This window comes from Eurytemora carolleeae, unplaced genomic scaffold (genome assembly GCF_000591075.1).
Source record: "Eurytemora carolleeae unplaced genomic scaffold, Eaff_2.0 scaffold679, whole genome shotgun sequence".
NCBI classification, from domain to species: Eukaryota; Metazoa; Arthropoda; class Copepoda; order Calanoida; family Temoridae; genus Eurytemora; species Eurytemora carolleeae.
The window spans coordinates 66921-93270 of NW_019396611.1; the positions used below are offsets into that span (position 1 = coordinate 66921).

The window sequence follows — 26350 nt, forward strand, 5'->3', positions numbered from 1 at the left end:
GAACTCAACTCAGCTGACAATACAAATATTCCGTCCCGGTACATAAAATACGAGCAACAACTGGCTCTGGCTCGGCGCTTAAATTAGTACTTAGAGATACAGGGTGAGAGAGAGAAAATGACAAACTAGAAAAACTTTAGCCAGGGGTGTATAGGAAATGGAAAAGAAATAAACGGAACTTAAAGAATTAACATGAAGAATGGAGGTTTTTTTTTACCTAGCTGGATCCAGTTTTGCTACTGGCAGCTTTAAATATACTTTAATATATAAATGCACTGCTCTTTTCAAATTTAAAAAAAGTTTTTACATTAAAAATAAATTGTTAGTTTACGTCCCTTTAAAACAAATTTCCAAAATTCGAAACTAAATATTTACTATCTCCGACTTCTATATAAAACAACTTGCTGACAAAAAGTTTTACTGTTGTGAATCGGACATGACACTTTACAAATGGAGGGTCACTTGAAATTTACCAACAGTCCCTTTAAACACTCTTACCGTTTATTGAGCATTATAATCTTGTATTCATCTGCTCCGTCGTACATTACATGACGTAGAGCTAGCAGAGACTGTGCTCCGGACAGTACAGCAGTACGCCACGCCGGGTCGCCTTCGTGGGAGATTACCAGATCCTAGGGAAGTCAAATAGAATCAAGACTTTCAGGGTTCCCTTCTCCCACTCTCAAAACCCGAAGTGACTTTACTAAATCAGGTCGGAAGAAAGGTATTATCGCTCTCATATATTGTTTGCAATTTTATTTTGTGGCTTAATACAATACCGAGTTTAATATTTTCTTTGAATGAAAAAATGAACCGTACTTGAAGATTTATTTTTAACCCCGTTAGCAACGTGCATTTAACATTGTGCCAAATTACAGAAACGTCGGGGAAATGGCGTAAGTAGTAAAATGGGTTACACATTTTGTTAAAAATAAATTATTAAGTTTCCCCTTAATATTAAGCAGTAATCATGAATGTTTATTGTTTATGGATTTATTTAAGAGCAGAAATGGGTTAAACAATAATTTAAATGAAATACAAATGAATTTTAGAAATTAGAAATTAAAACTCGACCAATTGGTGGTGCTATGGAAACAGTTCAACACATAAATGCCTTTTAAAAAAGGGACTCATAAACTAATTTAATGTCGTTTCCTCTCAGCTTGACATTAAAAAGACTAAATTCCAACAAGTTTCACAGCCATGGCCGCAGCGCTCGGCCCCCTAGTCTGCCCTAGCCGCAACCTTCGGCCCTTAGCATGTCCTAGCCGTGGCGCTCGGCCTACCTAGCCTGTCATAGCCTGAGCGCTCGTCTTCCTAGCCCGTCCTCGCCGCCGCGCTCGGCCCCCTCCGTAGCTTGTGGCGCAACCTAACCCACTTAAGATTTTTTTTAAGTTGCGAGTAGACGACATTAAATTAGTTTTATGAGTTCCTTTTTCAGGCATTTCCGTGTTGAGGCGTTTCCATAACACCCCAATGGATCCGTCTCACCTTAAAATATTTAAAATTCAGTTTCCCCCTGCCCTGGGGAGAGGGTGGGGGGTGTATTCCTTTTACTTTTTCCCATTTAAGTAAGAGGAGTGGCGTGTGATACAAATTTCCTAAAATTAGTACCAGGAAATTTCTTACCTTTTCATGAGAAGTAATTGCTTCATAAAGAACAGATGGGTCTTCATATTCATCTGGAGACATAAAATGGTCCTGAACAAAACTTGGTTCTGGATAACTTATACATTTTATATCATATTAAAATACCCCATGACAGCTTACAAATAACCTGTTGACTCGTCAAAAATAAATCCCCCTTTGCACAGATTTGTGCTCTTTGGGGTCAATGTGTGGGCTTCCAGTTGGACACAGTTCTGCAAAGGGATTGAGTCTTTGTCACAAACCCTAATTTGTTAATCCCAATATATCTGCAACCCGTTGTCGTACACCTAGATATTTATAACTTACAATATTTGATCTAAAATTTTCAAAGTTTGAAATATCTAAGGTCTACGATATAGTGTTGAACAGATCTAGGGATTAGAAAATTAGATTTTGTGGCAAAGACTCAATTCCTTTGAACAGGGACCTATTAATTATGACGGAAAACCAACCAATTCACATAACAGGCAAATTTTTCAGCAATCAATTAGCAAAAAACAAGGAAAAATACCGCTTTAAACTTTTTTTTGGACTAACCTGATGCAGTTTTAAGCTCATTCTAACTCCGGGAGCAACAACCTTCCTGAGGAGTTCCATATCGGAGAAAACCCATTCATCTCGGACTGATGTTATACGGAAGTCTCCCTGAAATTATTCCAGTCTCATATTATTTAAATTTAACCAGGGGGGGGGGTGCTCAGTTAGCAGTACTAAACACTTTCAACTGTTTACTAATGTTATACTATAGGTTAGACTAGAATCTCCTTATAATATAGAAATATGAAGTACATACCCGGTATAGTTGATGGCATATATAATTAGTAAAGATACAATAAAGATCAATCAAAGTTGAATAATAATATCCTTTAAATAGTGACCCATGATTGAACTCAAATTTGTCTTAAGAAAATTCCCATTTGCCTGATTTATGAAATGTCAATGTATAATCTTGGAAATGTCTGATCAAGAAAAATGTCCTCTCTCAGAGTTGTCCCAGCCCCAGGGCTCACCTTAAAAAGTGCGTGGAGCCCAACCAAGAAGAATTCTACGGTAGAAAGCGCATTATGACCAGCAGCTCCAAGCGCTCGACGACCCAGCACAGACAGTGATAAACACAAGGAAACCAGGTCACTATCCTTACCTGAACATTCAAAATATATCATTCACAAAACTTAAAATTTGTTAAGAACTTAAGTGACCCTTTAGTAATAGAGTGGCATGTCCAAGTCACAAAAGTACCCTTAAAAGCTCTGTCTAATCAGTAATAAATTAGACATCCATGGTTTTGTTTTCAAAGTACCTTTAGGATTTACGCTACAGATACAATGGAAGTAATTGTCAGAATTAAACATTTTTAAATCTAGAAAAACGATAACATCTTCAACATTATTGATCAGATAAAGGTTTAAAGGGACATAGTGGTTCAATTACATGGACTCGCAATTTAATTCACCCATAAAAGAAGAATCAATTTTTATAATTTTGCAGAATCTCTAAAAACAAGGGGCTATTTTAACGGCAAAATCACTATAGGAAAAGAGTTATTGCCAAAGAATGGACCTAATTTTAAAGCCACACAATAAATGCTATATAGAAGCAAGTTGCTTGTCATTGAGAATATCTAAAATTTCAATGAAGTCCATTTGATTAATTTCAAATATACTTAACCTCCCCAGACTGACCTGCAGGAAGCGTCTTATCCCTAGATTTAGTGCAATGTTGAATCCAACTGAGATAGATGTTACAAAAGGAATTCCTCGAGATCCCTTCTCAAACAAGATAAGAAATTAAACAAAGAAAACTAAGATGGAAAGAGATGAACTATATATTCTTCATACTATTCCAAAAAATATGTTATTCACAAGGCAAAAGAAGTATTTTGTAATCAATACTTTACTAGATTACTATTCTTTATTCCGTGGTACATGGATTATTTAAAATAATTAAATTCAATAGTGTCCACAACGGATTTCAAGATTTACAATACTTTCCACATAAGTTCCGAACTCTATTTAAATGAATATTTGATTGAATACATTTCCTAGAATAAAATGGACCAAGAGCATTGCCTTGGAAAACTCCCAAGTTTTCTTCAATAACTACCATATTATACAACAATTTTGATCGGGCACAAAGCAGATACGCAATGCGTATGCTTGTATACTGTATAGCACTTAATACTATTTTATATATTAATTTCTAATCCCTGATGATCTGAAATCAAAATCCTCGTCGATGTTGCTGTTGAACAAAGGATCCAAATCCACAAAGTTCTTAGAAGCAGTGATCCTGGATGAGTGTGAACAAATAAACGATATGCTTAATATTGTGAACTGTGAACTAGGGCTGGGCAAGGTTCCATCGGCAAAACCGTCAATTTTGAAATAAAAAAACGACGTTTATATGTAAAACGAAAAAAACTTTTTAAAATAAAGGCAACTTTTATTCTTTTTTTCTCATTCAAATTTAATAAATATATAATAATAAATAAATAAAATAAATTTTTTATTTATTTTGATGTTTTTACAGGCCGTGAGGAATTTGAGATCTTCTTTTTACGAGATAAAATAGACATAACATAAATGGTAAAATAATTACGTCAGCTCAAAATAATTTGAATAATTTTACACAGTCCTTAAGAATTCTGCAAGATAAACAATTAAAAGCGGCAACTGTATTTTCTAATTTCATCAAGTACAACAATATGGAATCAAATTTTTATTTCTTTTTTTCTTCGTTTGTCTTGGCAACTATGTGAACCTTTGTATAATGAAAGTGACGATAAAAAAACATCCAGCAAACTTTTTTCAGAGCTTAAGATAAGTATTTAGAACGTTTTTTTCACTTTCCTGATCGCATCCCGGATACAAGGGTTCTCCAACCACTCCTGCAGCTTGGGGGACCTCACAGTGTAGTAGATAATGGACTTGATGTAGTAGGAGACAAGGATCTTTCTCAGATCGTACACCTTCAAGATTGAAAATAAATTAATCTTTATTTCTGCCAGTTTTTACAAATCTTGAGAAATAAGAATTTAAAATAGGTTTTCACTTAAAAAGTCGATTATAACAAAAAATTTGTTCTAAAAATGCCAAGATCATAAAAATACTGAACAATATAAAACCATTGCAGATACAATGAGACCCATTAAACTGCGGAAAACGAAGGCTATGTGTAGTGTGTATGATGCTGTAAAGAAACAAATAGTTTTCCCAATTGTTTGAAAATCAACTTTTAAAGTAAAATGGGATTGTGCAGTATACATGTTCATTGGACTATTTAAAATCATAACTTTAGTCTAACAATTTTTTAGTCTATGCTACTATATTCTTCTAATCTAAACCTGAAGCATAGATTGAGCAGAATTATCTGAGATACTATATCCTTCTAAAACATATCTTGTTGCTGTCACCTCCCAGGCCAACCATCTTTGACTCAATGCCGCGTTCAGGCTGAATACAATTATGTTATTTATGGTTTACAATCCGAAGAAAGTACTGCCACTGAATTTTCTTCTAGAGAGTTTGGGTTAAAGAGTTAAAAAATAATAATAAAATGTTTGCACTTGCAGTCCACTATCATTTTTTGGGATTTCGGGTTGAGCTTCTGTTCAAAAATTGCTTTTCACAGAAAGTATGTTAATCTTTCTGTCACCAGAATGTTATTTTTATAGGGAGTCGAGCCCTGAAGATCTGCAATAGCCCTTTCAGTAAATGTGCAGCTAGGAGGCTAAATGACCAACTAAGAAGCTAAATGGACAGCTATGAAGCTAAATGGACAGCTGGGAAGCTAAATGGACAGCTATGTAGCTAAATGGACAGCTATGAAGCTAAATGGACAGCTAGGAAGCTAAATGGACAGCTAGGAAGCTAAATGGACAGCTAGGAAGCTAAATAAAAAGTAGGGACAATGTGGTAAAATTGAAGAGCCCTGGTACCTGAGTAGATGAGGTAGATGACCAGGTTCACAACAACAACATCCTTCATCATCTTCTACACCCTCGGATATAGCCTCGACCTCCCTCTGGTGGCAGTAGGTTCCTCGGAACTCAAGTCCTCGAACCTAAAATCAGAATTTAAAACAGAGATCCGTTTTTACTTTTATTAAGGGGACTGTAAGCGTATTTCAAGTTACCCGCCGTGCAAACTTGACAATTGCCCGATTCACTACGGTACCCTTAACAGCTTGGTCTGATCAATTATGAATTAGAAATCTACTCATGTGGCATGCACATTTCTGCTGCGTGAAACAAATAGAAATTATCAGAATTAGACACTTGTACTCTTGTGAATCGGACATGTCCCTCTCTAAATGTAGATTTTACAGTCACTTGAAATTATACTAATTAATCCTAACCTGGAATGTGCAGAGCCCGTTTCCTAATTCTATAATATGAACTAAACAGTTTAAATAATCAGATGCAAGAACAAAGAAATCTCCTTGTTGTACTTCCCCCCATCTTCCTGAAATTATTTGGATAAAAATCATTTGAAATTAAAACAAGTATTGGTCAAATAATATGGCTTTATAAAAAGTGGCGTGAAAAGAGAAAAAGAAGAAAATCATTATAAATTGGTAGCAAAACAAATTTCGTGATAAAAGGATAAAGTAAGATCGAAACATAAGTGGTTTGGAAACTTGCTTGAACTTGAAATACAGAATGTCCAACCCAACATAACAGTTGGAAAATAGATTTAAATGTCTTCTTCCATAATTTATTAAGAATTCTTTAATACAAAAGAGAATAATAAGAAATATAACATGGCAGTCTTTTTATAGTTAAATTGATTTCAAAATAAAATATATTTGAGTAAAGATTATGTGAACGAAATAAACTGCAAAAAGTCGTCAATATCTAATATATAATAAACGGAGTAAAACATTCAAAACCATTCACCAACTGTCATGTTTTGAGGAACCAACTATATGTAAAATTAAAAAAACAAAAATAAATAAATATGTTTAACTGGAATTCAAATTTCATGGAGGTCGGACATTTTGTATTATTATTTATTAAATGGCGCGCAAAATTTCAAATTTCCCGGCTTCTCTGATTGGCTATTCTGATTTCTCAATAGCCCCACTTGATTGGTTGAGTTAAATACTATTTTTATGACAGAAACTTTGGATTAAATCAATCTTGAAATTAACAAAAAGAAAAGTTCAAGCATTGATCTCGATATCCACAAGTCTACAGTTTTCACCTCTGGTTGGTCACAGAATATTGGATTGAGTAATCAATCGATTAAAATTAAAATTAAGTAATCAATCGTTTTAAATTAGGATTGAGTAATTAACCGTTTCCAATTAAAAGTTTCCATTGTGGATAGGAAGTTAATGATTTTATATTGGCGCTCTCATTAGTTCTGACCTCTCTCCACTGATAAAGAGTTTACCTAGTAATATATCCCCGGCAAGACTGTGTTGTAGAGATCTAGTTAAATGCTCGTAGAAAATACTGTTTAGATTATTATCATCCGCCCCAGGGTTTCTCATTTCAACCTAGATGTTTCCGAACTCTATTNTTAACCTAGATGTTTATTGTTCAGATTATTATCCGCCCCAGGGTTTCTCATTTCAACCTAGATGTTTGTTGTTTAGATTATTATCATCCGCCCCAGGGTTTCTCATTTCAACCTAGATGTTTATTGTTCAGATTATTATCATACGCCCCAGGGTTTCTCATTTCAACCTAGATGTTTATTGTTCAGATTATTATCGCTCCAGGGTTTCTCATTTCAACCTAGATGTTAATTGTTCAGATTATTATCATCCGCCCCAGGGTTTCTCAATTCAACCTAGATGTTTATTGTTAAAATTATTATCCGCTCCAGGGTTTCTCAATTCAACCTAGATGTTTATTGTTAAAATTATTATCGCTCCAGGGTTTCTCATTTCAACCTAGATGTGTTTTGTTTAGATTATTATCCGCGCTAGGGTTTCTCGTTTCAACCTAGAACTTTATTGTTCAAATTATTATCCGCTCCAGGGTTTCTCATTTCAAGCTAGATGTTTATTGTTCAGATTATTATCATCCGCCCAAGGGTTTCTCATTTCAACCTAGATGTTTATTGTTCAGATTATTATCGCTCCAGGGTTTCTCATTTAAAGCTTGATGTGCTTCGTTTTCCCTGGAATACCAATTGATTTGACCAAAAGAGAAACAAGTTCACAATTCCAAAAGCTCGTTGATTTTTACAGTGACAAAAAAAGGGTTTGAGACATACACAAATTCGGTCGGTAATCCCTTCTTAGATGTATAAAGTATTTTTGTCGTCACGGACATTAAAAATAAATTGTGTCCGGATCTTCATTTAAATTAAATGAACTGGATGAACTGGATGAACTAGATATACTTGATAAACTGGATGAACTGGATAAACTGGATGATGAACTGCTACCTGGCGTATGAGCAGAGGAAGATGGTGCTCCCCAGGAAGGGGTTCAAGGGGGAGGACAGTGCGCTAGACACTGCAGCCTAATATTTATATTATTCAAATCAAATCATATTAAATCATATGATATTTTACTACAGCAAAACATTAGTACATTAAATATGTATAAAAATAGTACAGCAGTAGAGCTTTGATAGCTTAGAGCTGTTTTCACAAAGTTCTCGATCCTGTGATCCTGAAGATAACAATTTTTTGAAGACGGTTATTGATACCAATTTCTCTTAAAATATGGTACGAGGTCTCTATAGATCCAAGGATCTCTTGAGATCATAATAGAGATCCAAGTTCTTCAAGAGATCAAAGGGAACAGAGAAACAAGTAGACAACAAAAAATGAGAATAAAGATCTATGGATCCTAAAAGATCAAATCCAGACCAAAGAACCAATGACCTAGCATTTATAAAAAAAAACTTTTATATCTTTTAAAGGAAAAACTCTTACAAACAGACTTTTAAGAGTTTTGAACCCCAAAATAGAGAAGGCTTATATTGACGCTTGGTTTACCTGTAGAAAGAGCATGGCAGACTGAGGAACTAAGAAGGGATATATTGATGCTTGGTTTACCTGTAGAAAGAGCATAGCAGAGTGAGGAACTGAGAATGGTTGAGCAAACGCATGAAAAGCAGATCCCCAGTTAATCTGATGAGGAGCTAGACATGTGACAGGTTGGTGTAATGTTTAAAAAAAAAAAAATTATTAATCATGCTTAATCATACTTAAGAATGCATCATGTATCAGTATGCTCAAGTATGCTTAACCCCGCTTAATTAAGTATGCTCAATCATGCTAAACCATGCTTAATTTTGCTTAAGTTTGCATAAGTTAGTTTAAGTTTGCTTATTCTCTGAAGTTTGCCAAGTATGCTGAAGTATTTACAGGTATGCTGAAGTATGCGTAAGTATCCTGAAGTATGCTGAAGTGTGTTTAGTTATCCTTAATCATGCTTTGTCATGCTTGACCATGCTTAATTTGGCTTAAGTATGCATAATTATTCCAAAGTATGCTTAAGTATGCTTATTGCTTAAGTATACCTAAGTATGCCTAATCTAATTATGTTTGATGAAAAATGTTAGAAAATAAAAATAAAATTATCAATTCAATTTTCTGAAATGGTGTGATTTGAACAACTTTTTTTAGAAAGTTTTATCAACACAGACCTCATTGAACCACTTAGTCCTAATCATCAAATCTAACCTCAGAATACATATTTGAAAAAAATTTAAACGTAACTGATTACACCCCTGTATATGTGATGACGAACTGACACTTGAGATAGAGTTCGAGTATCTTGAGAACTAGGATGGAGGTGAGGAAGTAGTCCAGCAGGAACGGGGACTGACGCACCTCTCCAACCACTGCGAACAAGGCAAAGGTGTAAATATCAAACAAATATTTCTTAAAAGGACAGACCGGCTATGTAAGGTAGTTAAATTGAGTAATGCAGTGTTGTAGAAAGCTTCTTTAGGATTCATTTCAGACATATAAAACTTTTTAAAGATAAGTAAATCCTGAGTTTGAGCGCAAATTCGACGTTCAAAACTCCGACGCCGAAAAATAAAGTAAAAATCCTACTGTAATCTTATTAGATGGTTATGAACATATTACTCAAAAGAAATTTGTCAATAAATCAATGCTAGAATAAATTATTTTGTTTTCCTCATTATATTGAATTTCTTAGTTTCTTTGAATTTATTCGCAGATTTCTTCAATTCTTCAAATGTCGTCTTTTCAATAAAAATTCCAGAAAATCTGCAAACAATCTTTGTAAATAATAAGAAACTAGAATAATGAGAAAATAGAAACTAATAATTGAACAAGATTACTTATATTCGATGATAAGATTAATTTTTATTTTCTCAACCGGTTCCTAAACAACTAATTAGTTTACTGTAGAATTTTGTTTATATTATTTGTAGTCGTTATTTAATAATTTAAAAAAAAACGATTCTGAAAATTTATCCACCACGCCCCAAAGTAGGAGTTTTGGACGTCGAATTTGCGCTCAAACTTAGGATTTACAGTTCTTTAAAAAGTTTTATATGTCTAAAATGAATCCTAAAGAAGCTTTCCACAACACTGCATACTCAGTTAACTACCTTACATAGCCGGTCTGTCCCTTTGAAAACAAAAAATAAATTTTCCTTCTCTTAAAAAGAAATCCTGCAAAGTTAGACGTTTTTTTCATAATTGATTTTTAGGGAAACATTTTTGAACGTTTCAGTTTTCGTCCATTATGTTTTTTCCCAGCTATAAATGTACATTGGACAAATAGAAATGTACATTGTACAATATGTTTATTATTTTTTGCCAACCCTGATGGAATACATGCTAATTATTAAGCAAAATTTGGGGATTATGACAACAACTATTAATTACATTTAAAATGATCATATCATTATCATTTAAAACGAATAAGTTCATTTCATTACGTACATAAATCATAAACTTGAAATATCTATAAAATCCACGAACTTGGATATTTCTTAAAGTGATGATGCTCAGTTAATTCATTGCTTAGAATCCATTTATTTTGATGCGGATACGGGTCCTGGACCCGCTCAGAAAAAAAGGATCCGGATCCAGGTCATGAATATATTTCTTTTGAACAAAAGAATTTTCAAATTTTAATTCACCTTTTTTTCGCTAATTTTTATGATAGAACTTGATGAACTATTCAGAAATAAAGACGTTTTTAAGAAACTCTCTTTTTTATGTTCAGTTTTGATAGTTGAGAGCCAATTTTGTTTAGTTTTTGGATAATTTTTTTGATCCAGATCCAAAAGTATGCGGATCCGGATTCAAAGCACTGTGATCAATCCCAAAAATATTCGTATTTAAGCTTATTTGAAAATAGGCGAACAGTCCTTTTATTAAATAAAATGAAGAATCACCTATATTAGTAATTGATGAGTTTGTTGGATTGAATTGAAAAAGTAGGATGGAGAACAGAAGAATCATATATTGTCGGGAACTGTCAGAAAAGCAAATCCTAAAAAAATATAATTTTTAATTTTTGACAGAATTATTCTGTTTGGCGTCGTGCAAAAATCTCAGTGTGGTAGGTAAGATTCTCAAAAGTTTTCTATTGATAAATGAGGTTGAATATAAAAAGCAGAAATAAATATTTTTTAAATTTTCATCTCTTTTTATTTGAAAAGAATGTTCTAAAATATCTAATAAAAGAAAATCCGGGAACCAGTTAAACAATTTAGCAATGCAATAATCAGAGGAATGTATAATTTCAAGAATTTTTGATGATTTGGGGAAAAAAATAAAAAAAGGACATCAGAATTCAGAAGGCAAGTTTGTTAAACCTTTTTCTATACTTTTTACCCAAAACATTATTTACTAGAGAATAAACCCATAAAACCTTCAGGAGGCGAATTTTTTTTCTTCCAAAAAGGGATTACTTTTCCAGATAACATACACCCTTGACAATGACAATGGCAATGGCTAATCTAACATGCGCAAAGTTGACGATATTATTAACCTTGTCTAAAGTCTTTTTTACATTTCCTTCCAAAAAACCAACCTGAGTGATTTGAGAAGGCATATTGACATGAGCATTGATCCTCCCCAGAGTCCGAAGAGGTCGGAGAAGACCCCCTTGTCCTGGTATACAGCAGAGAGGAAGATGAGAGGATACAGGACGGATTTCTCCAAGATGACGGCCCACAGAAGGAATTTCTCCCACCACATCACCTTAGCTGGCTGACGAACCTAGTATTATTATTATATTATCATAGTTAGCAGACAAACCATCATTCCATTAATAGGGTTCAACGCTCCTTCCCACTGAAGTGTATCCAACTATCCAAAACTTCAGATACTGGAAGAGGATGAGGTGGGGGGAGGGGGGGGGGGGTTAGAATGAAACTAAAGAAAAAGAGTGATTTTAAGTGACCTAAGCTAGGACACATATCTTTATAATATCTGGGACCACTTGTAATGATTAGAGAGACATGGTTGAACCGTGTATATGTTGTTCAATCACTTCTCTTCTGCGCACAGGAGAATTGGTTGAACTACGACTGCGCGGTTCAGCTACTTTTAAAACAAAAAGCTTCACCTCGAATGATCTGTGTTCATGAGACTTGAGAACTGGGGAGGCAATACACTTCCATGGATTCTCTTTCCTGTAAAATAAAAAATAAAAATAAATACGCACTGCTATGCAAAAAAAACATCACAAGCAATCAAAAATAGCCAACAGCTTATTATGATATGAAAGCAACTCTAACTAAGGCTATGTCTCTTGTCTATATCCTAATCAAGAAATTGGACACTTGTCACTCGACACGATTGGGTGGGGGACGCACATGCTAAGATAGATAAATAGACAAATAGATAGATAGATAGATAATAGATAAATATATATGACTAAATATTTTATTAATACAGATTACATAGATAGACATAGATTACCATTGCTGGTTGTTTTGAATGAGGACAAAAACATAACTAAGAATTGAGACCTTCTTTGGAATTTTCATAAAAAAAGCAACTTCAAATATTAACAAGTGGTTTTTGTATACATATGTGGTAGCGAAGAATAACTTCAATAATATGAGCTAGGGACCACATTAATCAATTTGTAGTATTCCTGAGATGTGGTATAAGATAGTGAAGAATAACTTCAATAATACAAGCTAGGGACAACATTTTTTAATAGGTGGTACACCTGTGATGTGGTATAAGATAGTGAAGAAAAACTCCCACAATAAGAGCTAGGGACCACAGAACAATATCAAAATGTGGTATACCTGAGATGTGGTATGATGTAGTGAAGAACAACTCCCACAATAAGAGCTAGGAACCACAAAACAATATCAAAATGTGGTATACCTGAGATGTGGTATGATGTAGTGAAGAACAACTCCCACAATAAGAGCCAGGGACCACAGAACAATATCAATATGCGGAAAGGTTTTATCCAACACGTCAGACTACAAGTTCAAATGTTTTAATACACTTTGATATTTGGTTTTACTTATGAAATTATTAAATCGAAGAAAATTCAAAAGAATTTCCAAAATTTAAAACCCTACTTTAAGTATCGCAGACTAGTATTATTATAAAACACTTTATCCCTGAACAACCAGGAAAACAACAACAGCTAACAGAACACAAACAATAATATCATTCTTGAGCCGGGAGTTGACGGTATCACGTAGTTTCTTGGGTAAAGGATCCCCTGGTGTTGGAGACTCCTCCTGGAGCTCTGGTTCACTAGGAGACTCAGTACCTGGAGCATGAGGAGCCAGGGGGACATCTTCACTCAGGATAGCCAGGATATGTCTAGAGAATAGAAAATGTGAGATGGAACATAATGAAATTAAATCTTGAACCACCCCAGCATCACCTTAATAACAATAGGATGTCAGGAAATCGGACCAACTTTGTTTTAAACAAACAAATTGCTTAACTACATTGCCAAGGAATCTTTAATTAGTTCTACTTCCTCTAACTTAATAAATGTTCAACTAGTAGCTAAAATATACCTTTTTTAGGCACGGGAACTTCCTATTTGAACGTTCTTAAAAACATTTTTCCTCCACAGAACCAACCACCACGTAAGGTGGAATTATTAATAATAGGCATTACTTATGCTTAAGAACTAAAGAAAATTGACAGAAAAAAAGGTTAAAGGGTCAATCATCCTGAGAAAAGAAGGCTGAAATTCAGAAGTAATATATTTCTTCATTTTTTTAGCTTGTACACTGTACTACAGTGTACACTGTACAGTGTACACGTACAGGACAAATACATTGTTTTAGATTCAATCATTTAAAATACCTTTTAAGAATGGAAAGGATAACAGTAGGGTCTCCGCTAGATCTTGATAAATGATACGACATTGGAACAGCCAGGGAGCAGAATATAGAGAACAGAACCTAAACAGGAGGAGAATAGAGAACAGGATCTTAACAGGAGCCGAATATAGAGAACAGGACCAAAACAGGAGGAGAATATAAAGAACAGTATCTAAACAGGAGGAGAAAATAGGGAACAGGATCTAAATAAGAGGAGAATATAGAGAACAGGATCTACACAGAAGGAGAATATAGAGAACAGGATCTTAACAGGAGCCGAATATAGAGAACAGGACCTAAACAGGAGGAGAATATAAAGAACAGTATCTAAACAGGAGGAGAAAATAGGGATCAGGATCTAAATAAGAGGAGAATATAGAGAACAGGATCTAAACAGAAGGAGAATATAGAGAACAGGATCTTAACAGGAGGAGAATATAGGGAACAAGGAGGGAGGGGTGGCTGCTCCCAGGGTTTTGAAGTATCATGTAAAAATTTATCCAACCTTTTATGAAAAGTCCTTTAAAAAGGAAACTTTAAAACCGACCCCTTTTTTACTGTCGTTGTTCAGATATTTGCAGAAAAAAAAATTGCAAATTTCAGTCCAAATAGCCTTTGGCGATCATATAGTTTTGATTAGCCAAACTGACAACATTTGTTTCAGCTTGTACATTATAGATTATTAATAAATGTAAAAAAAGGATTTTTTTAGCTAGATTCTTAAAGGTTTCATTTGAGCTGGTCTAATACATCTCAACATCTTTATAAGTTATCTTATTTCAAAGTTTTTTTTTCAGAAAAATCCAACTTTTCGCCTTAAAAAATCTTAAATTGATTGGTGCCATTCAAAACTGCGTTTTTATTCAACAGTCACGAAATAAAAATTATTCTATGTTAAATTTAGAGCCTTTTATATGGCCCGCAATATACCAAAAGTCATCAAATTATTGAGATATCTGAGGAAAACTATGATTTTTCTTAGCAGAATACAGAGAACAGGATCTAAATAAGAGGAGAATACATAGAACAGGATCCAAACAGGAGGAGAATATAAAATACAGGATCTGAACTAATGAGGTCAACACTTTATGCAGGTAAAACTAAGGGATTAAATACTTATCCCTCAAATCTTAAAGTTGTCTGAGTAGATATGAAGATTAACAGTTGTAGATTAGCGCTATTACACACGAAATTGTTGATCACATATCAAGTCTATTTATCTATCTTACCTGCTGAGCATGAACTGAATGAGTTCTCTCCGTTAATCCTCCATACGCAAACCCAACTGTTCAAAACAAAATAGAAAATGTTTGCATATTCACAAGGGTACCCTTTTAACCTGAGTAACAATGAGGAAAATATCATTTATTGATTTCCTGAAAAGAGATAAATTCTGTCAATTTCACTCCTTCTATCTGCGGCATTAATCCATAAGCGACTTTTATAGAGAAGAGAACTTTATAGAATTTTATCAAACTTTAGATGAAAAAAGGGGGGGGGCAATTCGACACTTTGAGACACCAAATTTAGTACTGGCTGCAGCTGCGTTTGATCCTAATAATTGAGATAAAAGGGCTGAAATTTTGCATGTAGCCTCTGATTGTGGTCATCTACATGGATCATTAAGAAAATTTTAGATCGAAGGTCATTGACCTCCATTTTGACCACCATGAACTCAGGAAATACGGGAAAATACCACTTTTTTCACTCTGATTCAATTATTATTCAGACAATAAGAAAATCAATAAGTTAATAAATTAATAAATTAATTAATAAATTAATAAGTTAATCAGACATGTTTTCATTTTTTTTTGCAACCACTTAAGTCATTCGCTGATATAGACACATATATCCGACCTCCATTTTAACCTCCCTTCGATAATGACCTCCAAAAAAGGTCAAATACTAAATCAATGTAAATAAGTGGTATGAGGCAAGTAATAATTAGACCAGAGTGCGTATCATAATCATAAATCATGATATTCTTGCATACAATATTAATATATTTATATTTCCCCCGACCCCCACACAAATGATGGGATTCTCCTGAATTCTTTGTTTTGATCTACTCCCACTGCAGTTAACAGACTTGACAGATGTCTTATTTTCCTTGATTTAATATTTGACCATTTTTGGAGGTCATTATCGAAGGAAGGTCAAAATGGAGGTCGGATATGTTGTCTGTAACAGTGCATGACTTATATGGTTGTAATAAATATGAAAGCATGTATGATTAACTTATAATAATTGAATTAGAGTGAAAAAAGTGGTATTTTCTCGTATTTTTTGAGTTCATGGAGGTCAACATGGAGGTCCGATCTCAAATTTTCTTCGTAATCCATGTAGATGACTATAATTAGAGGCTGCATGCAAAATTTCAGCCTTCTATCTGAACCATTAGGATCAAACGCAGCCTGTACAAAATTTAGCGTCACAAATTATCGAATTACCTTCCCCCCTTCATCTAAATGATTGTTGCTTAGGCAAAGGTTTTCACTTTTAAGAGTATTGCTGTCAACAGTCCGCTTAATATAATTTAGACTTAAGATAAAAAGTTGTACTCAATATAAAAAGAAGCGAAAAAAGTGCTTAATTTTTCAAAGGAAATTTAAGATTGAAATATAAAATTTTACTTAATATAAAAAGAAACGAAACAAGTGCTTAATTTTTCAAAGGAAATTTAAAATTGAAATATAGAATCTTGTTTTATTTTTATTTGTTCCTAGAATAACATTAGCTAGGATAGATCTGGATACACAGTATACACTAGACTGTATAGAACTACTTGCATTCCCACCAAATATCTGAAAATATTTAATATTTATTCATGTAAATAATTTACAAACGTTTATATTATCATGCCGTGTAGTTTTAAAGATCATAACAAAAAAGCTTGAACTTTTTTTGTGAAATTATAATTCTAAAAAATGCTGCTAAGTGTAAATAAAACTTGAGTGCTCCGCTAGTTCTTAAGCTTTATAAAGAAACCATATTTAATCATGTGCGCGAACCTTATCCTTACTTCTTCTTACATTAATTAGTTATGAATGATATAGGGTCACCCACAAAAGATAAAACGACTATAAGAAATTAATGCTGTCTGTTTCCTTGCATTATAGTTCCATGTACATGTTTTCTTTCGTTGCCCATTGCCCAGTCATTAAAAAGCCATAAATATATTAGTTATGGCAGAATACCTAATTTAACATTAACATTGGAAATTTCATATTCAAACAGACTAAGGTCGTCTTTCTAGTATTATCCTTAGCGGGAAACAGTATATTGATTGATTAATGATAAGATGAAGATTGATAAACATTAGACAATGTTTACCTGAATATCTATTTGTTCCAAGACGAACATAGCAGCTGTATTGATCTGTGGGAGTAGTCCAAGTGTGAATATGACCGGAAAGGCGAGCAGAATAATATACAGGGTGTTTCTGATCACTTCAAGGTGAAACCTTTCACCCCAGAGGATTCCATACAAACGGAACGGAGTAACCTCGCCCTAAAAATGAAAAGAATCACCTGAGAAAAATACCAATTTTTAAATTCTCATTTTGTTATTTCATGTTTATTAATTTATAATATAATATCGATAACAATAATAAAAATAATACTCGGTCAACCATCATTCCGTGGAAATCTAGTCTGAGTCCCCCATCAAGAACTTAAAACTTAAAATCGATTATTTTTCCTTTTCGAAAAATCTTCGTCCGCCATTAAATCATTAATAAATAAAGTATGTTAAGTTTTTATTCTTGATTTAGCATCATCATCGTAGATCAGTTGTGATAAAAATCCATATTTAAACAAGTAGAAATTCAAGAAGAATATCACAGGCAGAAATGTCCCCACAGGCGTTTGGGAAAAAACTAGAAATAAAGAAATAAAATCAGCCCTGCATGGGACTGAAGTTAATGAATTAAAGCTACTTGGCTCAAATTACTACTCCCAGTTCAAATCTAAACCACTAATTCAAAGTTTAAATTTCAGAAAAGATTTGAATTGGTGATTTCAAATTTGAACCCGTGGTAGGCAGTTCAATTTCATTAAATTCGGCCCCTGTATAAAAACTTTTTTTATAAAAAAATAACTAAAAACTATGATAAAAGTTTACCTTGAGAACAGTTTCAAGGATTAGAACAATACTGCAGAATATGACGAAATAAACAGGTCTAAACATAAACAAGACATTTACAATACTGCAGAATATGACGAAATATACAGGTCTAAAGATAAACAAACAATACAATAACAATACTGCAGAATATGATAAAATATACAGGTCTAAACATAAACAAACAAGACAATAACAATACTGCAGAATATGACGAAATATACAGGTCTAAAGATAAACAAACAATACAATAACAATACTGCAGAATATGATGAAATATAGAGGTCTAAACATAAACAGACAATAAAAATGCTGCAGAGTATGATGAAATATACAGGTCTAAACATTAACAAACAGGACAATAACAATACTGCAGAATATGATGAAATATACAGGTCTAACTCTAAACATAAACAAACAAGACAATAACAATACTGCAGAGTATAATGAAATATACAGGTCTAGCCGTGTCCAGTTAGAATTGAACCGTGGACTGGTTGAACCTGGAATGATACAGTTTATATGACGAACTTTTAAGAGTACGGCATTTACTACATCCAAGTATCAGGGGGAGAGGGGGTGGAGGGGATGTAATTATTATTATCTTAATTACCTTGAGTAAACAGTTGTTGAGTTGAATCCATGTGTAGGAGAACTAGCGTCAGGTTGAACAGATTTTAATAAACTATATTGGCTTGAGCATAACACTGAAGAAAACAAGCATTACTCATTTATTTTTTATCCTAATTTTTGAAAATTCAGATTCGTATCAGGGTCCGCCTTAGTAATTTATGCGCGATTGGCATTGTTAGCCTTAAAAACCTTTATCTGATCATAAATGGTGATAAATCGTTTTCATAAATTTAAAAAAGTTAAATTTGGACTATTTCCTTCCATGTTTCTGTAGCAGAATTACGCAAGTCACTTTGAAACGAAGCCACAATTGAAAATAATCAATCTTCAAGCAGAAGATAAAAGATATCATTCTTGAACATGACAAACATTTGAAGGTACCGTTGTATTTCGTACATACCCATTACTAAAATAACGTCTACAGTTCCTTTAAGTAGTCCACAAGTAATATCATTTTAACCAACGATCCTGTAGTAGCATTGCATTTTTTTAAATATTGTCAAAAATTTAAAAAAAAACCCTTGTTTTGATTAATGAGTTTTGCTTTCCTAAACAAAACAAAACCAGTTGAAGGTCCTTGAAATATCCTTCTTGGATCACTGAAAAAAAATAAGCTTATAAATCAAGAAAAAAAAGTACTTTTTGAGATATTAATAAAATTTTACTCTATTTCCACTTTTACAGATGTAATTACGAAAGGATGTCCCAGACCTACTACCTACAACAAAGTTTGACTACAGAAATATACTAAAATGTATTTAAAAATTCAGTTTTCTTCTATCAATTACAATAGAACATTTTGATGTTCATAAAAAATCATTATTTCACAATGCTAACTCCGTCCATCCATCTATACAAGCACATCAGCAACGATCACCTCATCAAGATGATGGCTCGCCATACACAGGAAGAGAGCTTGAATTACGTATGGCCACTTCGAACATGTGTTACATAAAGTGTATCTTTTTTGTTAATATCATGTTATTTTGTATCCACATATATAAAGTTGTAATCTCTGTTCAATTTTTTGTCCGATCATAACTCAAGAACCCCTGGACCTATTTGCCTCAAATTTAGACAAAGGAACTTTGGAGAGCCACAGGAATGTTCTTAGCTTGATTTTTAGATTCTAAGTTGAGTGGGTTGACTTCAATGGCGAAAATTTAGTTTCCCGGTAAAATTGTTCAAGTGCGGGTAAACGGTGGGAGTAACTTTTAGTAACCTTGTCAGTGCTGGGTTCCACGGTTATGAAAGTCGTCCTTCTTGGATAATTCTCCGCGGCAGCTGAGAAGACTAGGGGGAGTTTCAAGAGCCACGTAATATAATAAAACCATGTGAATATACCTTATAACTTTTTACCACGTATCTTAGATAAAAATATATAATCAGTTAGTCGTGAACCTTTGTAGTTATTTAGCTGATCGCCAAAGTATCTTTTTTGTTAATATAATGTTATTTTGTATCCATATATATAAAGTTGTAATCTCTGTTCGTTTTTTTGTCCGATCATAACTGAAGAACCCCTGGACCTATTTGCCTCAAATTTAGACAAAGGAACTTGGGAGAGCCACAGGAATGTTCTTAGCTTGATTTTTAGATTCTAAGTTGAGTGGGTTGACTTCAATAGCGAAAATTTAGTTTCCCGGTAAAATTGTTCAAGTGCGGGTAAACGGTGGGAGTAACTTTTAGTAACCTTGTCAGTGCTGGGTTCCCAAGCTAGTAATAAATACAAGTGTAAAAAAGTTCATGAATTTGTTGATTTTTGATCCATTTCTGAAGTCAAACTTTTTTGCAGTAATACTTGATCAAACTCAAGAATTTAATGCAAGGAAAGTTATTTCAGAGGTGTACGCATCTTGTGTACTGCAGTGTAATGTCACTGGGCGGTAATGTAAACACAAGACGGATGTCGAAGCCTGACATGGGATCAATCTTTCACATAAAAAATCAATGAAATATTCTGGTCATAGGAAACTATTACGTGAATTATCAAAATTATCAAAATTCAATGCTTTTAACCTCCTCGGATACTAAACGAACACTGAGGCATCTTTTCTTGTTTAAAAATTCCGTCCAGAGAAAACTGGTTACAATATGTACGCAGAGAATACGAAACTGCAATTAACTTTCCTTGGATTACATTCTTGATCAAACTGTTGTTACTACTAAATATCTAGATTATATGTGGCAATATAGCATAAACCTCCCTTGGAAGCCTATTGAAAAAGCAGTAGTCGCAAGTAGGAAGGATATGCTTGTATGTAGCAGCTTACCCTTGAGACCCTAGTATGGCAGTAGCAGTAGCAAGTAGGAAGGATATGATTGTATGTAGCAGCTTACCCTTGAGAACCTAGTATAGCAGTAGCAAGTATGATGGATATGATTATATGTAGAAACTTACCTCGAGAGCCTAGTATAGCAGTAGCAGCAGCTTACCTTGAGAGCCTAGTATAGCAGTAACAGCAGCTTACCTTGAGAGCCTAGTATAGCAGTAGCAGCAGCTTACCTTGAGAGCCTAGTATAGCAGTAGCAGCAGCTTACCATGAGAGCCTAGTATAGCAGAAACAGCAGCTTACCTTGAGAGCCTAGTATAGCAGTTGCAGTAGCAAGTATGATGGATATGATTGTATGTAGCATACTAGGATCCTGATCCAATATATTAAGAAGTGTAAGACGATCTAACCAAACTTTCAGTCCTTTAGTTCCTAGAAATAAGATAAAAGGTGATTTTCAATGACCCAGTCATAAATAGATTGGCACGTAAAATTCACAATGGCACCTTTTTATGAGGAACAATGAGGAAGATATCGTTGTATTTTTAAATAGAAAATAAGGATAATAATCAGATTAGCCAAGACAAAGGATATAAGGGTCCCTATGGCATTTTCCCAAGGGCGAATTCTATTTCCCAAGTGGCAGCTTCCCAAATGTAAATTTCCCGAGCGAAACTTCCCAAAAGTTAGGTTACGCCTTCTGAGGCGCCGCAGGCCGCAAAGGGTCCGAGCGCTGCTGCTAGAAAAGGCTAGGGGGTCGAGCGCTAAGGCTAGGACAGACTTGGGAAGTTACCGATTGGGAAATTGTACATTTGGGAAGTTGCCACTTGGGAAAATACCATTGGGAAGTTGCCGCTTGGGAAAAATCCTTTGGGAAAATACTTAAAATCAATAGTCCATCTGATGTTGAATTTAAATTTTATTCCTATTTGCATAAGTATAAAATAGGTCTAGGGTTGCCCAAAAATATTTCTCAGTATTATGTCCCATTGTTTCTTCCCTTATTCTATACATATAGCAAAAAAATATTTAGAGCCCGAACATAATAAATTTGAGCGGCGTCTCAATTCAGCCAAAAACTGGTTTCAATTGAGCGGCGGCCTAAATCTTAAAACATTGAATAGTAGAACAAACCATATTTGATGCGCGTCTCAAATTTAAGCTGCGGCTCAAATTCTTTGAATTCAGAATCAGTTAAAAATTGTAAATAACTACTAAGATTATAAATATTACTATAAAAAATTAGTTTACATTTGTTTAGTAACTTAAAACAAGTAGGTTAAATCTTAGGGTATACTTTTATTATGACTATCAATAATCAATATTCATAATTTTTTTAAATATATTTTATTCACCCTCTAATCAAACTGGACTGCAATAAGCATATTATTCAACAAAATGTTTTATTTTAATGTACTCGTATCTTAACAAGAACACAAACAAATAATATTTAATAATGAAGGAAAACAAAAATTACAAAAAGCTGTTCTGACGTTCACATCACCATTTTTTTTGTATTTTTGTTCACAGGGGAAAAAAATCAGACATCACTTTTTCTTGTAAAAATGGTACACCCCATTATACAATATTTAAACATTACCTGGAATATTGAGTATATGGTATTTTCTTATTTTTGGAGTGTTTGAATGAATACTGCCGAGGTGTGCTGAGTTAGTGGATAAGTTGACCCGTCCGATACTACTCTCTTCTAGGCGGGTCAACTGACCTGACCCTGAACAATCAAATCATGGATCAATGGAATAATACATCAATCAGAAAATCAATTAACAACTTCTATTCATACATTCCAAGATGTCAACTCTAGTTTTTATACTAAAGGCGAGATAAAAGAAAGAGGTTGTGTACATTTTACTGTGACGTAATAGAACAGCTAAGGAACTGGTTTAAGGTAAATAAACAACATTTACTAACCAAGTTCTGCCTTTTAAGCCAACCCATAAATACTAAAATCAGATCAAATCAAATCATTTAATCCGCCACATTTATTAATTCCGATATAGGTATACAATCTTTGTATTGTCTATATAATAAATAAGAAATTTTTGTGGACACTCACGTGAAGCCGGGGGTGTCTTTTGCAGAAGAAAATTCGGAAAAAAATGTTCTTCATTTTTTTTCCACGGACAACGCCAATCCCTTCAGCTAGTTGTTTTAATAAAACTAGTTCCCAACGGTTCTTATAGATTAGTCAAAATATGTACAAAACCTCCCCCCCCCCTCACTTTATTATTCACAATTTGATTCATTCCATCAGTCTTAAATCAATCAATAAAAAACAATCAATCAAAATCCAACCAATGATCAAACATTCAATCTAGATGTTCAAATAGGCACACAGAAAACACTCGTTTGCTAAAAAAAATCACAAATCAATTCTTTAAAAAATATCATCTTCTGACCTTCTGGAGTGTGGAAGGGGAGGTCAGGGACAGCCGCGGTCAATGTTTGACCGGGCAGACGGTCAAAAAGGTTCTCAGCGAACATTGATAAAGGGTTGTATCTTCGGAATGCCTGAATAATAAACACACGTTCTAGTTATCACATTATTACATAAGATATGTTTTATTTTGCTGCAATTATTGTAATTAAACGGTTCGGGTTTGAAATGGAATTGAGTTTTCAAAATTTGTTAAAATCCAGAAAGAAATGTATGCACGTATAGAGCCAATAAGAGATAAGAACGCCTTGTCCGATAATATTATTCAAATTTTTAACGCAAAATAATCTTCGTGTCAGGAAGAATAAATTTTGATAAAAGAAAACTTCAATCAGCCAGGAGAAGTTGTTTCTGAAGTATTAAATCCCCCCTCACCCAAAAAGCAATTAGGCTTAGAATTTTAACTTTTTTGTTTCTCTCATATAATTTTTTTCCATTTAGGAGAGGGCCAATTCGAGACTTAGTGAAACCAAATTTTGTACAGACTATGTTTGGTCCACATAATTGAGGTAAAAGGCTGAAATTTTAAAGTTAAGCCTCAAATTTTGGTCATCTACAAAGATCATGAAGAAAATTTGAAATCGGAGGTCATTAACCTCTATTTTGACCTCCATGAACTCAGAAAATAAGGGAAAATACCACTTTTTTCACTGTAATTCAATTATTACCAGTTAATCAGACATATTTTCATATTGTTGCTACTACACAAGTCATACGCTGATATAGACACATATGTCCGACCTCTATTTTGACCTCCTTTCGATAATAACCTCAAAAAATGACCAAAATATTAAATAAATGTAAATAAGTTATGTGCGGTATGAAAATATAGGTTTTTCGGTGTTCCGATACCATTCTGATACCCCTATTTGACCTCAGATTATCCTGCAGGTCGTGGTCTCCAAAATATGAATTAACAAAAATAAGTCATGTGAGGTATATCGTAGGTTTTTTGGTATTCCAATTCCATTCTGAAACTCTTTTGACCTCAGATGATACTAAAGGCATTTGATCTCCAGATATCAATGATCTCAGCACATGACTTATGTGCCAACAAAACATATGAAAACTTGTCTTATTAACTTATAATAATTGAATTAGAATGAAAAAAGTGGAGGTGGAGGCGGAGGTCATGGAGGTCAAAAATCAAAATGGAGGTCATGAACCTTCGATCTCAAATTTTCTTTGAGATCTTCTTAAATTAGAGGCTGCATGCACAATTTCAGCCTGAAGCGATGAAAAAAATCGTCATAAGTTTATACAATACTGAAAAATAGTAAACAAAATGTACTATTCCCCCCACCCCTGCCGTCTTCGATGAGAAGAAAGTATACCTGGCTTGAAGCAGCAACATTGTATCTTCCACTGTTTCCGGTTTCCCGAGTCCAAAACGCATCTCTGTCCCTGATTTTTTAGCTTACTTAATATGTTGAAAAAAATATCTTTTGTCCATTTTGTCCCATTAAACACAGAAATTATGTGACGTCTTAGAAATAGTTGTTTTTGTCTACATGTCATTTTTTTGTAAAACACAGTTATTGAAACAAACCAATTGCGGCTGATAATAAAAAACTTGAGATTTAAAATTATCATTAGAAATTTAAGACGACATTGAAATTGTCTTTGAATCCCCATCTTTCCATGAACTCTGTGTACAATGAGAACCAGAAAACTGTAGAATAAGAAGAAAACATTTAAGCAATAATTAAGTGTATTTGATGTTGTTACAAAGCAAATAGTTATAATAGTAACTTATTAATTCACTTATGTAAATTAAGTTGGACTGTTTACACTGCTCTATTGCTGTGTTTCATGATCATTGAACTATTTAAAGAAATATTGCAAGTGTTCCTGAAAGTTTCGGCATTTGAGTCTCTGGAACGCTGGCGCTCTGCTGTAGGTTGGAACACCATTGCTGGACTGTCAAGAATAACTGTTAATCCTGAATCTGAACTAGAGTGGGATTGAAGAACAGTTGAAGCTGCAGCAGTACTCTCAGTATTCCAACCTCCTCCTGGTACCTTCTCATCATCACGAGATGTTCGTCTAGAATAGATTTTCATTCAGGAATTTAAAGATCTAGGTCTTCAAATATCAGCATAACATTAAAATATTGGAAGGAAAATTTTTTTTTTTTTATATGAACAAATCTAATTGTCATTTGGTTATTTAGGATTTTAGAGATCAGCATATCATTAAAACATGAAAAGAAAAAAAGTATCAACAAATCTAATTGTCATTGGGATATTTCTGAGAATTTCTAATTTTTAATATTTTAAAATCAGCAGATTATTAAAATATTAAAAGAAAAAGTATCAATAAATCTGATAATCAATTAAATACTTTTTTAATATTTAGGATTTTTAAGATAATCAGATTATTTTAAATATTTAAAGGAAAAAGTGTATCATTGTATCAAAAAATCTGATTATCATTTGGATATTTCAAGAACTTTTTTTGAACACACCAGCCATCAGCATATCATTAAACTATTGAAAGGGGAAAATGTATCGTATCAACATATTTAATAATTATTTGGATTTTCCAGAGACTTCATTTTGAATTTTCAACAAAAATAATTGGATTCCCAGTCTGTAAAAAATAATTGGATTCCCAGTCTGTAAAAAATTGGATTCCCAGTCTGTAAAAAATAATTGGATTCCCAGTCTGTAAAAAATAATTGGATTCCCAGTCTGTAAAAAATAATTGGATTCCCAGTCTGTAAAAAAATTACTCGTGCCAATTTCTACATGAAATTTAAGATTCATGTTATGAACATTAAATATACAGGGTGTCCCACAAAACAAGATAGTAGCACGACAACATGAAGGTCGTCTTTGATCTTTGAAATCATTTGCAGCATTTGTTCGTCAACACACTTTTGCATGTAGGATTCTTAAAACAATAATCTCAGAATTGTCTGACATTTTCCAAAATGTTGTTTAC

General features: G+C 33.6%; 1 protein-coding gene across 1 annotated transcript in view; it reads right to left on the reverse strand.

Moving 5' to 3' along the window:
• The window catches only part of LOC111706259 (uncharacterized), a 70551-nt gene that overhangs the window by 15220 nt on the left and 28981 nt on the right, over positions 1-26350 (reverse strand). Inside the window, exons 19-50 of the mRNA XM_023479091.1 lie at positions 25256-25450; positions 24739-24808; positions 23367-23478; positions 22547-22678; positions 21250-21378; positions 19222-19272; positions 18654-18747; positions 18041-18098; positions 17252-17428; positions 16641-16722; positions 15148-15203; positions 13902-13999; positions 13196-13403; positions 12951-13051; positions 12175-12241; positions 11638-11825; positions 10997-11094; positions 9347-9460; positions 8670-8755; positions 8052-8128; positions 7772-7781; positions 7047-7152; positions 6007-6113; positions 5588-5712; positions 4994-5102; positions 4500-4618; positions 3857-3939; positions 3333-3416; positions 2661-2791; positions 2188-2295; positions 1630-1701; positions 499-632 (exon numbers count right to left, since the gene is read on the reverse strand). Of these exons, the coding sequence (XP_023334859.1) occupies positions 499-632; positions 1630-1701; positions 2188-2295; positions 2661-2791; positions 3333-3416; positions 3857-3939; positions 4500-4618; positions 4994-5102; positions 5588-5712; positions 6007-6113; positions 7047-7152; positions 7772-7781; positions 8052-8128; positions 8670-8755; positions 9347-9460; positions 10997-11094; positions 11638-11825; positions 12175-12241; positions 12951-13051; positions 13196-13403; positions 13902-13999; positions 15148-15203; positions 16641-16722; positions 17252-17428; positions 18041-18098; positions 18654-18747; positions 19222-19272; positions 21250-21378; positions 22547-22678; positions 23367-23478; positions 24739-24808; positions 25256-25450 (3381 nt within the window). The remainder of the gene's footprint in view (positions 1-498; positions 633-1629; positions 1702-2187; positions 2296-2660; positions 2792-3332; positions 3417-3856; positions 3940-4499; positions 4619-4993; positions 5103-5587; positions 5713-6006; positions 6114-7046; positions 7153-7771; positions 7782-8051; positions 8129-8669; positions 8756-9346; positions 9461-10996; positions 11095-11637; positions 11826-12174; positions 12242-12950; positions 13052-13195; positions 13404-13901; positions 14000-15147; positions 15204-16640; positions 16723-17251; positions 17429-18040; positions 18099-18653; positions 18748-19221; positions 19273-21249; positions 21379-22546; positions 22679-23366; positions 23479-24738; positions 24809-25255; positions 25451-26350) is intronic.